The 16,072-nt window shown below is 47.3% G+C and overlaps 2 protein-coding genes across 2 annotated transcripts in view; one reads left to right on the top strand and one right to left on the bottom strand.

Annotated features, from left to right (window-relative positions):
- LOC8038252 (sphingosine kinase 1) overlaps positions 1-4,565 on the bottom strand; it is a 93,948-nt gene extending 89,383 nt beyond the window's left edge. Inside the window, exon 1 of the mRNA XM_029990083.2 lies at positions 3,861-4,565. Within this exon, the coding sequence (XP_029845943.2) occupies positions 3,861-4,278 (418 nt within the window). The 5' untranslated portion in view covers positions 4,279-4,565. The remainder of the gene's footprint in view (positions 1-3,860) is intronic.
- Positions 4,566-4,740: 175 nt separating this feature from the next.
- On the top strand, positions 4,741-12,306 carry LOC8038250 (60S ribosomal protein L18-like). The gene is made up of 7 exons (XM_002400272.3): positions 4,741-4,826; positions 4,953-5,039; positions 5,553-5,660; positions 5,751-5,849; positions 8,391-8,514; positions 11,095-11,164; positions 12,180-12,306. Exons 1-7 carry the CDS (start codon positions 4,824-4,826, stop codon positions 12,253-12,255), a joined length of 567 nt encoding a protein of 188 aa, XP_002400316.3. The 5' UTR covers positions 4,741-4,823; the 3' UTR covers positions 12,256-12,306.
- The last annotated feature ends 3,766 nt before the right edge of the window (positions 12,307-16,072 follow it).

Below are 16,072 nucleotides of genomic sequence, written 5' to 3'. Positions count from 1 at the left end.
GCAACACTAATATTCTTCACAAAGAAAAAGAGACGGGTAGGATATTGGTAAGGACCTGATATATTGGGGTTCTGGTTTGAAACACCCAGTGTTCTCACTGTTCTGCTTCTGTATTTTGTTCTTTTCTGTATGATCATATCTCCCGGGCTTCACAATAGAGCTGTCTTCGTGTGTTTTGTACTTTTGAAAACCGAAGGAAAGGCCAGTTTTGTACAGATTTTCATCCTTCGAAAGCTTTTTTTTTTTTTTTAATTTACAAGTAAGATAATGTACACAAAAGTTGGTGCATCTGAAGGTTGAAACAATTTGTAACGTGTATTGTATGAGTGTGAGAAATTGTGATATAAGGCTTAAAATCATTGTTTTTATTCTTGGCTATTTTGGGCTACAGTTTTTTTTTTTTTTACGGCTTTGGCTATATTTGGGCTATATCTCTCAGTCGTTTGGCGGTTTTCGGTGTGACCATCTGGCAACACTGTTCGTAGCAGCAGACGAAGCGTAGGCGTTTCCTGGTTTTATTTTCGTCTGCGAATGAAACCCCGTTGCATGCAGACAAACCCCCGTTCTTCGCTCGTATTAGAGGACAAGTAGTCTGCTAACCATATATTGGCTCGCTCCGTAAAAGGATCTAGCGAAACGGTACTTCCTAGTACTTTCCAAGCGCGCCTCGAGACCTTTGGCGCCCGAACAGCGTCGCACGCTAACGTAAAAGTACAACGTGCGTCCGCAAAAAGATGTATAATGGTCTTCTCAACTGCCCACACGTAGCGCAAGCGATCCAGAGCAGACGCCAAAGTTTCAGAACCGTTATCTTATTACAAACTTTTTTTTTAACGGCAAAATGGGGTTAATTCCAGAGAGCTGGCGCCATTCATTCCCCCGTAAAGGTGTGCTTTGTCGGTCGCCATTTTACTACTGAAAATTTTCGAAAAACGCTCATAACTTTTGAATGTATTGACGACAAGTCCTAGAACGTTAGCATCTTATCCGGACCACTACCGCTACATCTAGGCGGAGACATAGGCGATGCGTATAGTTTACTTTTGCAATATTAAATATATATAGAAAGATTTTTTTTTTTTTTTTTTTTTGGTGGAGGGGGGAGGGGGAGGGTGTTTTTCGTAGAATCGTTTTTGTGGACCTGCTTCGATAAAACGTCGAGGCACACTACGGCTGCTCGACTAACCGACAAACGTTGACGTCATCCGGTATCAACGTCAAGTTCAAGAAACTGCAGCCAGATTTAGTACGCCGAGCGTATCCGCATCTAGCGGCTCGTCGCACATATCAGTACGTACATCCTCAGTAACATTTCAGGAACTTCAGGATACGGACATCCGCAGCTCTCCGCGGATGCCGAACTGCTCTGTGCGTGTCAGCCTCCCATAGAACCACATTACATAACGTATTTCAAGACAAATGAAATACAAAAAGGAGGAGAGCGCGGATTGCCCAGACAAGTACATCTGCGCGATTCGTTTAATAGTTTCCAAACTTTTTTTTTTCTGGTATATTTTATTGGATCGTTTTCGGAAATAGGGTGTGAAAGTTTCAATGATTCCCACCAAGAGTAGAGTACCATTGTGAATTGCGATTTCTTCATAGATCGAAAAGGCTCTCAAGTTGAAAGAACTTCAAATGTTTTACACTTTAAAGGGTGTATTTCGTGTACGTGTATTGCCCGACATGCATTTCAGAAGCTTGTACTCGTACTTAAAGCTTGCCGGAAAAAATATTAATCAACTACGTTAAAAAAAAAAAAAAGTATATGATTAATGGTTGAAACTACGAAGGAACCGCATGCTGTTCATCACAAGCATTAATTTCTCAAAGCAAATGCCGCCTGGTGTTGTTCCTTATGCAGCCGATTTCTATTTTGTTTATATTGCAACCAAACGTAATGGCGAATACTCGAATAGGTTTTCAACGTATTCATAACACAAACTTGATGTAATACAATGCAGTATCTTTTCTTGTGGGGATATGCTTTTGTCCTGTTAGTATGAATCCCCTGGTACTAGGCAACTTCTGTCCACTAGACCCACACACTTACTAGACAACTTCTTTCTGGACCAGCTGCGTAAGCTGGACCAGAAAGAAGTTCTTTTTTTGTGTGTGTGTGTGGGGGGGGGGGGGGGGGGGGGGGAGTGTTTATAATAGAGAGGCATGACTACAACAACCCGGAATACAATAATAAAATGGAATTTAATTGCGTTCATAAAAAATAAAAGCTAATGGAAGCAAAAATATTCAGTCAATTTTTATAATATCTAAAAAGATATAAGTACTTCATTTTGAATGTAACTGTAATCTATTTTAGTCAAAATATTATTATGTTAATTGGTATGTTTGCGATGCGCCGGTTATTACTCAAAGTACAAAATCGATCGAAAGATGAGCTACTTTAATTCCATTCCTTTTACATGTTGTATAGGGCGAATCGCTTTAGCGTGCCGTTTATTTAAGCAGCATAAATCAGCCGCTTCAATAACGTTTTCTTTTTGTCTTTTAATTCTAGCGACGTGGTGAGCGTGTCCCTTTAAAGTAATCGAGGTTATTTGAAGAATAAAAATACCTTTCTGCTCACCACGGAAGCAGCGAACAGAAAGAAAACCAGCCTGGTTTTGTGTAAAACGTTTAAATATTGCAGGTATTTTCTTAATTTCAAACGCTTGAGTAATTAATTAAACCATCGGTACAAACGATGCATTAGCAATCGATACCGTTCCAGGAAGTCTAAGCCCGTACACGAGCCGCGATTGGTATGCCGAGCCGACAACAGTGGCGACGGGTTTTCCGTAGCAGACGACGTTTTTTTTTTGGTTCACCGCGCTTTGGTTGCAGACGACATCAGCAACGTCAGACAACAATGGCCAGATTAGCCATACATTTTGCAATCTGGGGCGATCTGAGAGCATCACGCGTCTGTGTACGACTGGCTTACTTTGATGAGAGTTGTGCTTCAGTAATAAAAGTCGCGCGGACCACAGCGCAGACAAGGAACGATCGTTCCGCTTGTTCGTAGCGCCGACGATGACAAGATCGACAAGGTGTGAAGCGGTATGGGTGCGGCCATTGGTCGGAAATGGGTGGCACGACCGCGGGAAATGCGCACAGGCAAAACCGAGCGAGCACGAAGCCACGAGATAAACAAAATGCCAGCGACAACACTGATAAAATTCGCGCAAAAGGGATCACATGACGGGCACGAGCAGATTAAGATCTTTGCTGGTAACTAGAGCTATGTAAACAGGAGGGCACAGTCGTTGACACAACGGCACGAATCCACTAAAAACTAAATATGTAATAATAAAAAAATATATAAAAATTGTAGTGAATTCTTCAATCGATCGTAGGCATGAAAAGGTGTAAAAATTATGCCTGAAAAACAAACTAAAAAAGACTTACGCGCAATCAGGCTGCCCAATGCTGTACTAAGAAACGCTACCGAATCGTGCGTGTTATCCAGCTGTGCTCGCAGAGTAACCTCCCAGCTTCCACGCACGTTCGTGGTGCTCCACGTGTTGGCAGCGCTTCAAATCGAGATTTGATGAATGGACCGACCCCAAGCATTTATTGCGCCCAAGCGCGTCCTTCCTCTCTCGTCTTCATCGGTAAACAACGGTCGAGCACTCAAGCACGCTGGCTGCTGGCGAAAAAAATAAAATAAGAAATTTGCACAGGACGTTCGCTGGAAGATCACTGGGGCATATCTCGACAAGTTGCTCGGGACGTTCGCTCAAAGATCATTGCGGCATATCTCTACGGGAGGACACCGCTGTGGTTTAAACGCGCTTGCAGGCTCCGGATGATGTTTAGAAGAATTTACACGGGGAGCCAGATGCAAAAGCAAAACTCACCCGTCGTCCGTTGCAGCTTGACACCGCGCAAAAGCCAGAGCAGGGCGGACTGCCAGAGCCTGGAAACGGCCAGGTTGCCCTCGTAGCTCACTTCCTTGTCCACCTCGAACACATAGGTCCGTTTCTGTCGCCGCGGACCGGCGTTCTTGCGTTTCTGAACCAGGTGGTACGCGTAGATGCAAAAGTACGACACCGAGTGCTTGAGCGAAGTGACCTCTTCGGCCACTTTCATGACGTGACAGCCGATGACTTCGTCCAGCGACACTTGGTTCCGAAGTGTCGCTGGCCGGTCGCTGCTGCTACATGCGTTGTTCTTGGCGCACGGCTCGAAGACGATGCACTTCTCGAAGAGTTCCACGTCGTACAAGACGTCCGTGTTGGGATAGAGCCGAAAGGTGTCCTTTAGAACGCGATCCATCGCGGCGCCGATGGGATGGGATTATCAACGTTCCTACTTTTTCAACTTTTAAATGAACGACATGCTGACCGAATTAATTTTTTTCTTCTACTTCGTCGTCCACGCGTTGCGGGATTCCGGTCATCCGCTGGGGGCTAGCTAGCACAAATGCAGAGTGAATGTGGGTGAGAGCGACTGACGGGACGGTGGCACACGGAAAACAATAATTATGGCGAGCGCGCTCAAGAGCGCTTTCACAACTGGCACAAAAACATGAGCGCAGAACGCACGACACATACAGAACACAAGCTGATTATTGTGGCGACCGCTTCGTGCGCGCTAGGCCTGACACAAAAAACCAAAAACAAGATAGTTACTCTAAAAAAACTTAACATAAAACAGACATTACTATCCATACCTTTTTTAAGTTATAATTTTAATTAATTAGAATTTTTGTTTAATTTGTGATACTATAAAATCAAGTAGGGGGCCTAAGAAAAAGTGCGTTCGACCACGTCCACGTCTTGATATCCCATGATCCTTTTCTCTTCGCGTGCATAGCCGCAATGGTGGGTAAAATTTTCTGTCGTTTCCTTTCTAAAATCCGGTGAATCCTCCAATAAATCGAGTCAAGTGCTTCGTTGTTTTTAGCGACCCACTAACGGAATACGCAACGATCTGTTTCTTCTTCGCAGGGTATCGACATAAACCATAAATACGACCGTAAGGTCGTCCGTAGGCGACCCAAGAGCGAGAATGTCTACCTTGGCCTGCTCGTCAAGGTATGCCTTTTAAAACAAGTTCTCGGTTCCCGGACTACGTGCCAAGTGAAAATTCGTGTCAGGAGAGCCCTGGTGTGACTGCCGCTTGCCGTAGATATGGCACTGAAGGCGTCAAACTCGTTAAAAAAAATGAGCTGACGAGCCTTGCTGGCTGTCTAGGGTCCATATCACAAGAGCGAATGACATTTTAGCGAACGGCGACATTTGAGCGAATGGTCGTTTTAGCGACTAACGGGGGCGCGCGTTAACCCATCCGTCGCGCTGCGCTTTACGCCGCTTCGCGGCGACAGTCTACGGCAACTCATTACAAAAATATGAACTCACTTGGCCCACCCGAAAACGCCGCTTCGCGGCGTCCGACTATTCGCTAAAGTGTCGTTCGATGAAACGTGGGCGTTCGCTAAAACGTCATTCGATCAAGTGAGTGCCTCCCGGCTGTCTACTGCACGGCAGATACCCACGCTGAAGTATCGGCGTCTTCTATCCCGTTCGTGAATGCAAGTTTTCTCGCAGGTCTACCGCTTCCTGGCTCGCAGGAGCGGCGCAAAGTTCAACAGGATTGTCCTCAAGCGTTTGTTCATGAGCCGCATCAACAAGCCGGTCATATCACTCGCACGAGTGGTGAGTATCCTTTGCTCGTCTCTCGTGCCGTTTCGTTTGACGATATACCTGTCTGTTTCACCGAGTCTTCTTTGGTTGTCTTTTTCAAAGACCCGCTTTATGAAGAAGCCAGGACGCGAGAACCTGATCGCCGTTGTGGTCGGCACAGTCACCGACGATCTTCGCCTCTACGACGTGCCCAAGCTGCGCGTGAGTTCGATTCCATCTTTTGTAGTGTTGCTGGAGGCAAACTGGCACTGGGGATGATTTAATGTGTGTTGAAAGATGTACCGGCAAGTGGCTAGTGAGACTGGCTTGTCTGTCTTCTCAGAAAACTTTTTTTTTTACATGCAAAGTTTATTTGTTTGTAGCCAGTGTTTGCTTCCAGAACGCGACGGCTGCAAGTTGGCGCCTTGTTTCTTCACAGTTGCTTTCTCGCAGTTAAGTTTGTGATCAGGATACAATGTGGAGCGATGAGTACAGCCGTGTCCCATTGCCTTGCGTGTTGCAACTTGCCATGCATGTTAAGGCTCGTTCAGACTTGCGACTCACTCGAAATTCTTGTAATATCTCCCGATAGTATGGACATTTGATCTTACACATACTGCAGAACCTTCGCTGTAGCAAGGTGCAGTTCGCGGGGTTAGATTGCAGTGGCACCGGCGTGCTAGCGTATCGTGGGTTATCGCGAGAGGTCGTAAGGCACTCTCTCGGAGGCAGCTGCAAGTGTGTGAGCCATCCTTTACGTTCCAACAGCATCGGCGGGTGCAACCACATCTACAATCACCACGCATGTTACATTGGGAAAGTGCTTGATGGGTATGTTTTCTATCCGGGCAACTTTTCGGTACACTAGATGTAGATGCACTATGACAGGTAAAGGCTTGCAATGTCGTATCCTCGACATACAGGAAACTGCTAACCGATTCCGTAGGCATTAACTCATTGTTGGCTAGAGAAGATGAGAGCAGGAGGTTCTGGGTGTAGGTTGCCATAAAAATGTTTCCATCATTTCAGTGCCACTATTGCACTGTGTCACTCGGAAAACTCGGTCAGAGGGAAGCAGAAATGTTCGGATAGATGGGCACAAGCTTAAAAAGGTTGCGGGGCGCAGCGACAACTCCCAAGAACAACGGGAAGAGGGTTGTGGTCATAAAACCCGAGAGCATGTTTCCTAACTGGAGCTTAGGACGTTTTCGTATCTGTCGCCCACTGTCGGGGCCTCTCGTACAACTGGTCCCCGCTGTAACGTGAATGGCAAAGTGCTTGGCATTTGATGCATGCTGCGCCCCCCGTAGGGGCCCTCCGAGAGACTGGGCACGTATCAAAGCCACATACTCCGCCGTTCGTGTTTTGTAAAGCTGCAGACACTATCCGAGACATGTCTCTTCCTTGTATGGCAGTCCCGTTACATTGGTCATGCACGTGTTCGAAGCTTACAGATGCATGAAGCGAGCATGCTTGAACACGCATCTCCGACCTGTGTGTTCGCTGCGTCCCCATTTGTGGGTGCTCGATTTCCGCATGAGGACGTCATAAGTGTCGTCTGCCGCGGCCCTGGCGGTGGCACGGCGGCGGAGATGGATGTGGCGGATGCCCGCTCTGTCGTAGCTTCCTCTCCAGCACAAGCTTAAGCAGTCGCTAGTTGAGACGCCGAGATGACAGGGACATTCATTCTGGCTCGTCCTACAGCCAACCGCCCGCACCGCAGCATTTGACAGCGCGTGGCACTCGTGACTTTTTTTTTTTTTTAACTGTGGGGACATTTTGATGCATATGCGGTATGGTGTGGTACGCGCAACGGTCGGACGCGTTTGAGGCACTGTAACTAGGCGTGATGGTTTATCCGTAGTTGACAATTTGTGACTCAGCCATTCAATTTGAGTCCCGCTTACTGCGCAGTCCGATTTCTTTTTGCCTCGAGTTTGAAAGCGTCACGTGGAAATCTCCGAGAGCAACTGGTGCATTTAAAATTGAAAATGTAGAAAGGAAGTTTGTTTGAATTGTTTACAATACTGTGGTGTGGGCGAATGTAATTTTATAACTATACCTACCCTACATACTTCACTTTCAGCTTACAAACGTCGTCAAGGTGTAGAGTTGCACGGGACATTTGAATGTTGCGAAGAATTATTTGTGGCCAAATATATAGCAGCTTCTGGCGCGTTTACAGAGCACGCTTGTTGAAATCATTCAAGCAGCGCTTTAACATTCTTGGTCTAGGGGCTTTGAGGCTTTTTGCAGTTTCTACTGTTTCCATCCACGATTATGTCTTTCATACGTTTCCCATTTTCCACCAAGGCCAGCACTGTTACCACAAAAAAGTCCAATTCATCCGCAATTTGCTTTTTCGTCCAGTCGTTACCTGCTCTTTGTACGAGCTTAGTTCACTTATGATGGGGATCGGTTGTGATGCGCAGTTCAGTCCCGAACACCCCAAGCAAAGCAGCACCTTCTCGATCTCATTAGGCCTATTGTATTAAGGTGGAAGACAATCAAGGGCCCCAAGAATGGAAACAATTGCGAGCAACCGCAGCACCACTGACGCTCCCTCAGAAAGCCATCATACAATGTACTACTGCAGCCTGTTGCACTTTGGTACTATAACAGGAGTTCTACTACCTGTGGAGATACTAGAACAGGATTCTACTGTATTTTTTATTATTTTTTTTTTTTTCATCTATATTTGCACTCAAATGAGACGTGTCGAGACGCAGCAGCAATTAACGCCGCCTCTCCCGTTGCTTGCAGCTGTGTGCCCTGCGTGTGACGGAGCGCGCCCGCGCCCGCATCCTGAAGGCAGGCGGGGAGATCCTCACCTTCGACCAGCTGGCTGTCCAGGCACCCAAGGGCAAGGGCACCGTCCTCATGCAGGGTAGGGATACCTCGCAGGGTGCACTCTCGGTTGGGAGCAATCCCCCGAGGGGCTCCCATTCCGGAATCAAGGTTGCAGTGGCATCAAATTTGGGCCAGTTCGCACGATTCGGTTTGAGGGGAATCGACCGCGTTTCAGCCTCGTGCAGCTGCTTGCAACGACCAAACGCGCCGCATCAACTAATAGGCAAATGCTATCTATAGACGAAGCTGACGCCATATATGAGGAGGCCCTAGAGCTGCATTTCACCTGAGCAAAGGTTTCCCAGTATTGGGCAGATTGAATGTGCATACTATTAGCAAGAAATTGGCGTCGATAACATTTTTAGAAGGTTCTAAAGCCCATCGCGTAAGAGCAGTGCGCAAAAGTCGGGAAATACCCACGAGTCACTAGCGCTCCTAGGCTTCCGAATAGGTGGCGCCAGCATTGTTTCGTTGTAAGCGATCGCAGGGCACTTAACGGCAACCAAGCTTGAGCGTGTGAGCCAGCCTTGTTGGGAAGCCCTGGGACACGTCTAAGCTATCTCTATATATTATGCCAAGTTATCGGCGATCGTTTCTTGCAGCACCACCCCTTGGGGGTGGTGCCAGTGTTTCTCGTAAGTGGCCACGAACAATTACAATAAATATAATTGCACCCAAATACAAGTGCGTGAACTAGAAAATGGGAGCCGTTTGGGAAGACTTCCGATTGGTGGGGAGGAGTAAAAGGTAGGTGTGGGCTGATAAGGACTGCAGCAGAGTCATTTGGGTTTTTGCTTGAAAATGTCACATTCGCACTCGTGCCGCGGTATATGCGCCCTTTCAGCAGCCTATGTCAGTCTGTTACAAAATGAGTAGTGGTTGCTTGTCGCTAGACTGCAGGGCTGATTCGGAGAGAGGCCAACATGCGCCGTCTGCTATTGGCACTGGGCACTGGCTCGCGTTGTGCTTAGAGCAGATTTATAAATTAGACCGATGTGGGCTGCTTAAAAGGCAAGTTTGCTCAACACTTAGCCGAAATGATAAGAGGAACAGCTTTGATCGGGCTATTCCACTTGCCACCGGTCGCTCCTAAACAGGTTGGTTTTTTGGTTGCTTGATGCAGTTTGCTTACGGGAAGCTTCCATTGGGCGAAATTTGAGGGAGAAGAGACGAGAGTGTGTCTGGATGTCTGAACGCCGAGCTTGGGTTTGAATGATTACTGAGCTAGCTTCCTTTGCCTCTACTCACTCTTCGAACGCGTTCCATTGAATGTCAGTGTTCGGCATTTGCATTTGAACATAGTGTAGAGAAGCAGGCAGCTAGCTTTGGGTCTCCCCACTAATCATTCAAACCAGAGCTCGGCGTTCCGACGTCCCTCCATGCTCTGGTCTCCTCGTCTCCCAAAGTTTGTTGTCGCACATCTATGAGCTTGTTGATTTTAAGTTTCGATTCATGCTGCAAACATACATTGGGATAAACGAGGAACGAAAACGGGGTCTGGTCCACCCTTTCCCAGAGCTTGCTTGCGTCTAATCTGGAGGCATAACAGAGACGCAGTCCTTCGCTAGTGCCTGTGGTGGGATCGGTGCCCACTTGCCTGCTTTCTTGCTGGCTTGCGGGAACACCTACGAGGTCTCTGGCAGTGCCCCTGTCACGGTTCCCTCCCCCAAAAGAGGGAACAACCCTGTGGCCTCGGGCGGCCAGCATGGGACCGACAGAAGCGGAGCGGGACGCTTGCTCGCATGCCAGTCCCCGGCAGTACCAGGTGTGGTTGCTCCACAGCGCCGAGCAAGCACGTATATGTCTGCCTACATGCGAACAATGTCGCGAAACTATCCCATTGCGCCGTAGACAGAGAACTGCCGTGCATTCTCGCAGAGTCGTAGCTCGCGAGCGCCCATACGCCGCGGTCTTTGCTCAGTGTTTGAAGTTATTCGTCCCTCGTCTGCTTGGCACGTGAAGATGAATGTCTGCTGGGGCTTTCATTGACGGACGTTTCGGGGAAGAGTCTTCCTTTGCCGCGACATCCGTCGATTGCTGACTGCCGTTCTTGCTTTGCGACCATCTTGGTGAATGACATTTATTGACGCGTTTGGATTGGAAAGGTGCACCGCAAGTGTTGCGTCGGAGTTTAGTAAGAGCGGTATCACCTAGAAGGCGAGGTCTGTGCCTTTCCCCCGCCAAACGTCGTTGCTAGTAGGTTTACACAGCATTGCCGCCGGTGTGTCCCACAACAAGTGCACTGGAGCAGAGAGAACATGCTGGCACCATCTGTTGGGTAACTGTGGAACATGCAATTTTCATACATTTCCTTTTGTGGAAGGGCTAGTCATTTTTTCATTATTGAATCAAAAAACTTGACGGTGCCGTAAACGGTCGTTTCGAACAGACATTCCACACATTTGATCTTGTCTGTACCGCGAATTTCTTGCTCTAGTGAAACAAAGTTCCAGGGACACCTTGTAGATTGTGCCAGCGTATTCGCTCGTGTAAGATGTCGGGTCGTAAGCAGTCTCAAGTGTGCGAACTGGCCTCGAGGAAATCTTCCATTCTGGCAATGTTGCACTTCCCGAGTGTATTTGGGCCTAGGCGCTAAGCCCTCTTTGTGTGCTTGCAGGTCCACGAAACTCCAGGGAGGCTTGCCGCCACTTCGGACCCGCCCCCGGCGTCCCACACAGCCACACCAAGTATGTTGCCCGTTTTCCCGACTTTCTAGGATTTGGAATTTCTGGGAGCTAGAGTTATCTCATAGGGAGTTATGATGCCCTAAAATTGGTGGTAGCCTAGAAATCCGGGGATCCCTTCTTGCATCTTGGAGAGAGGGGGCAGAGCCTGTTTAGAAGGTTGTTTCAAGGAATTGTAAAACTTAGAATATTTTTATATCTGATTAAATGTTGCACGGGTCCTTGAATAGTAACGAATATAAGTGCAAATTTTTAAGGGAATATGGAATTATTTTTAGGAGCAATCAGTCGTGAGCATTGTATGTACCCAATCTGCCTAGACTCAAAAGGGCTCCCATTTGCAAGACGCAGTTTGTATAAACAAGCAAATGGCTCTTCTCTTTAGAATATAAAGGTTGCGATTGAAATCTGGTGGAAATCACTGCGGGAGTGGTGAAGTTTGGTGACCACCGACAAATGCAAAAAGGCATCGACGTCGCATTCGTGCTACAGAGGAGTGCAGTTCTTGAAACCTCAAAATCTTTCTCGAACTGCGCAGCCCTTGGGAGCCTGGAGATTGTTTTGTCACCAAAATATGTACAAACCCCAGAGAGCTGTTTCAGGAATGTTTTGAAAAGTCCAGGATTTTATATGCAAGAGCATGCTCTAACTTCAGACATCTTGTATAGACTCCTGAGCCACTTACCTACGGTCTGTGTTAGTCACACCCCAGCCATCTTAGTTTCTCTAATTGTCGTTGCCAGTAATCGAATGCTCTGTTTGAAGTCGCGGGAGACTCTTTTTCGTCCCCTAGAAACATAAAAACAGTCCGCGACGGGAAAAGACATTGCCCGAGCTTGCCAGAACCGGCCTCAGGCTTGCCTCCTTTTGTAGTCGTAACATCACCAATTCCATCCGTTGCAAGAAATGGGAGCCTTTTCGAGACAGTCGAGGGAGTGGAGTGCACGGACTATTTGGCGGCTCTAGTCCCTCGCCAGTCGAGCGCGCAGTTTGTGAACGGTGCTTTCTGTCTTTGCAGGCCGTACGTGCGGTCCAAGGGACGCAAGTTCGAACGTGCCCGCGGCCGCAGGAAGAGCCGCGGCTACAAGGCCTGAGCGCAACCTACTGGCCGGTCTGGGCCACAATAAAAATGAAGAACACCCCCACGTTCCACCCTGTATTTCGTTCAACGCGATGCGGCAAAACTACGGTGTTCGAGACTGGCGCTTTCAGCGTCCCGCCCCCCCGTTTGTCAAAAGGGGTCCCGAAGGGGCAACAAACGACACGCGTCGCGCGATCCCAGGGATTGGTCGTAGAAGTTCTGGTAAAAAGCGAGAGTGAGCGTTGCGTTTCAACACGTCCCAACTCCCGGCTGTCGAAGCCTCTGTGAGCCGGAGAGAGACCTAGGTCTGTTGCATACACGACGGCCAGCAATGGGCACAGCAATTTACAGCATTGTCGAACAAAAGCCAAGGGACAGTGTGCTGTAAATGCACCCTTGCAGCGAAAACTTGTTACGGGCACCATAGTCGAACGTTTGTAGCTTTTTACGGTACTGTGGCTTTCCTTGCCTCTGATGTGGCCATTTTTTCTGACAACATGCTCCATCGCTGGCTCCTAGCATGCTCGTGTAACAGGAGCGTGTTGCATGCGGCGAATTGATCAAATACAAGTGCGGTGTCGGCATTCGGCTGGAATCCATGTCCTACCCCGCTGCGCCGGCACAGCACTCTTATCCAGTTTGTGTTAAGAAGTCGAAAGCTAATCTGCAACAGGTTAAGAATTTGGGAGAGACTCCTCTCGCCCCTTTCCACTTTACAGCAGAGCAAATGCTGAAGAGGACCTCCAGTGTTCACCCTGCTAAAGGGGAAAGGGGTGGGGGGGAGCCTTGCCTGAACTCACAAAAAAGGAGAACTAAAGCCCCTTTTGCTGTACTCTATATATTTTAATAGGCTCCAAGCATCCTAAAAAACCAAAAATGCATTTGTGCGTGGCTCATTTCTCTATTAATATCGGCATCAAAATATTGATTGCCTAGGAACTATCACAGGGTTGCGCAAGGCCTCGTCCAGTGGCGCCATCTTGTGTTGGTCTGATAATTTTATATATAAAGTGGCTACGCGTAAATGTAGTGTTTGGTTTTTAGGGAGTTTAGACCTCAGATTGAATTGGGACTATTAGTAGACTCGCAGAAAGTGGTTTAGAGCCCCATTACCGACTAGTTTTGCCCGAGAGCAGCACAGTATGAAAATGTAGAGGTGAGGGGGAAGATATGAAGCATGTGTTTTGTAGGAAGCACAGACAAAAAGACTGCTTTAAAGCTGGGGTGAGTGACTGCAAGAACTTGCAATTCCTTTCCTGCTGGAGCACTAGCTTTCGGAGTGGCAGGGTTGCTACGTAGGACTATGTTTGTGCCGATGAGGCAGGAAATGCTGATCATGTTCCTGTGTGCAGCATCACCATGAAGCGGCACACAATACAGTTCTGTGTTGCCACCACCTTTGCCGCAATGGTGCAGGAAAGAGGCGAGTATTTGGGGGTATTTACAGGTTCACTCAGACACCTCATTGACGGGGAGATGCACAACTCCTTCCTTGTGTAGCCAGTATAGTGCGCATAATTTCCGATAAATTTTCCGGACACTTTAGAATACTGGAACCTAAACTGCTGCAACACTTTGAGTAGGACACGCTCGACCGAAGTAGCACTTGTAGAACAAACCGCTTCCAAACTTGGAGACCACTCGATCCGATGCATATATAACGAATATTTTATCCTCCAGTGACGTGAAATCGCACTTGGATGGCTTGTTGGCAGTTGAGGCAATAGACCCTTCGCTAAATTATTACCCAGGCACATGGAGCACGCTGCAAGCAGTTTCATGTGCTGGCCATCTGCAGCAATAATCGTTCTAACGCAAAGGCCTAAAACAAATGGCACTTTGCATGTGCTTTTGTCAACACCTTACTTCATAACTTTTTTTTTTTATATTGTACTACTGGTAAGGCATGTGCATGTAGCCCATGTTCCCAACCTGGTTCTCGGTGCTTGGGTAATTGATCAAAAAGTCGCAGCGATGAAATCCGGCCATCAGTGTCAAGGCTATGGTCGCCGACCGGATAAGGAGAGCAGGGCATCTTGTTTTTTTCCGTTGCGCTTGACCTGCGTGTGCACGCTCTAAACTTGAAAGACTTTGCATTGTTGTCCATGAAGGAAGAGCACTGGAGGGTGGAACTGTGCCAAACTTGTACTAAAACCTAATTTCACTTGTCACTGAAAAGGTTTGTTGTTCAGGCTTGTGCAAAATTTCATTACTTTCTAATAGCATACTACTATGCAGGGAGTGTGGGACAAGGTTTTGTAATGTCCCCCATCATGGTCCGTTTGGACAAGATAGCTCCTTTGAGTTTGCTTTTCGTTGTGCATCGGCGTACCGCAAAACGGCAATGCCCAATGAGTACGCCTTGTTCAAATCCTGTGTATCTGACTTCCCTGCAGCAGAGCAGAGCCACATGCTGAGCGGGAGAGCACTCCTTCAGAATGGGAAGGTATAATGAAAGAAAAAGATTGTATAAAGCAAGATCTTGCTGACAAAGAATGGTAAGCACAGTATCTCTGGTAGGCCTTCCAGGGAAGAGAAGGGCGTGGGCAACATCTCCATGAAGCTTGGGCCCCTGACCCTGGACAGCTCAGTCGGCAAATCACTTCGCTCACATTCTCAAGATAGCTAATCTGCCGGGGGTCTGATATTTTTTTTATATGGTTCCTTATGGGAAAGACGCTTTTCATAGTCGTTAGAGCCGGCCGTTACAGAACTCTATAGAAATCAACTAATAAAGCACCTCAATGTTAAAAAAACTTTTAGCCTTACCACTTTGGTGAAGAAGACCAGCAAAGCTGTACTAGGGTGGCTTATAGCTGTACTATGCTAAGAATGAAGTAATGGCCGGCCGCAAGTCGGCAAGCCAGAGTGGAAAGGCTTGAAAGGTTGCGCCATCTATGAGCAACGGCGGCAACTAGAGTTTTGTGTCGACATTTCTTTGCGGATGACATGATCCTGGGGAAACTAGCCCTTAACAGCTTCTCTGCTAAAAAAAAAAAAAAAGGAACTTGGTGAACTGCAAGAAGGGTGAGCATGCAGGTGAGCTGATGAAAATTTGACATAGCCTAAGACAGAAGGAAAAGAAAAACATATAAAAGGAAGGGACAACAGATGTCGCGGAGACATTCCGTGTTTCTTTATTTTGTGCGTCCTTTTTTTTTTAATTCGCAGGTTATGTCAACTTGATGAACGCCGATTAAGCAACCCTACCTTGCTGCAACCTTTGAAAGCCAAGACTGGCATGTACACCCGCCGGCAATATGAAGGTGAACAGCTTACCTGGTTTTTTGCCTGTTTTACGGCTCCCTAAAGCTATATCAACTCTCAACGTCTCAAATGGTACGAGGCTTGGGGTCGAAACTTTGCGTTCTAGCCCTTTACTGGAACAGAGCTTGTTCCAAAACTTGCAGGAGCGTCAAAAACAAGAAGAGGGCTGTTCACCTTCATATCGCTCACGGGTGTGCATTAATGAACCACTATATCCTGCCCAGCTGCTTGCATCGTGGGGCGTTTTTTTATATTTGAGAAAATATGGTTAAGGAAAGATAATTTAATAGAGCAAAGATTTAATAATACCCATCATTAAATGTGGCTGGGATACACTCTGAATTGAATTTTGATGTGAAATCGCCCGTTTAGTAACCACCTCGAGATGAACCTCCAACTGTTCTAGGCCCAAAGTAAATTAAAATGAAAGCTCCGAAAACATCTTCATGTATTCAAATGGATCCTTTTAACTAGACCTATTCAACACTGGCATGCCAACTTTTGCATCACTCTAAAACTATGCATCCAAGCATCAATGGTTTCCATGGTAAATAAACCATATC

This window comes from Ixodes scapularis, unplaced genomic scaffold, assembly GCF_016920785.2.
Source record: "Ixodes scapularis isolate PalLabHiFi unplaced genomic scaffold, ASM1692078v2 PGA_scaffold6__148_contigs__length_123643588, whole genome shotgun sequence".
NCBI classification, from domain to species: Eukaryota; Metazoa; Arthropoda; class Arachnida; order Ixodida; family Ixodidae; genus Ixodes; species Ixodes scapularis.
Note: the sequence above shows the minus strand (reverse complement) of the source record. Positions and strands in the feature narration are given on the sequence as shown.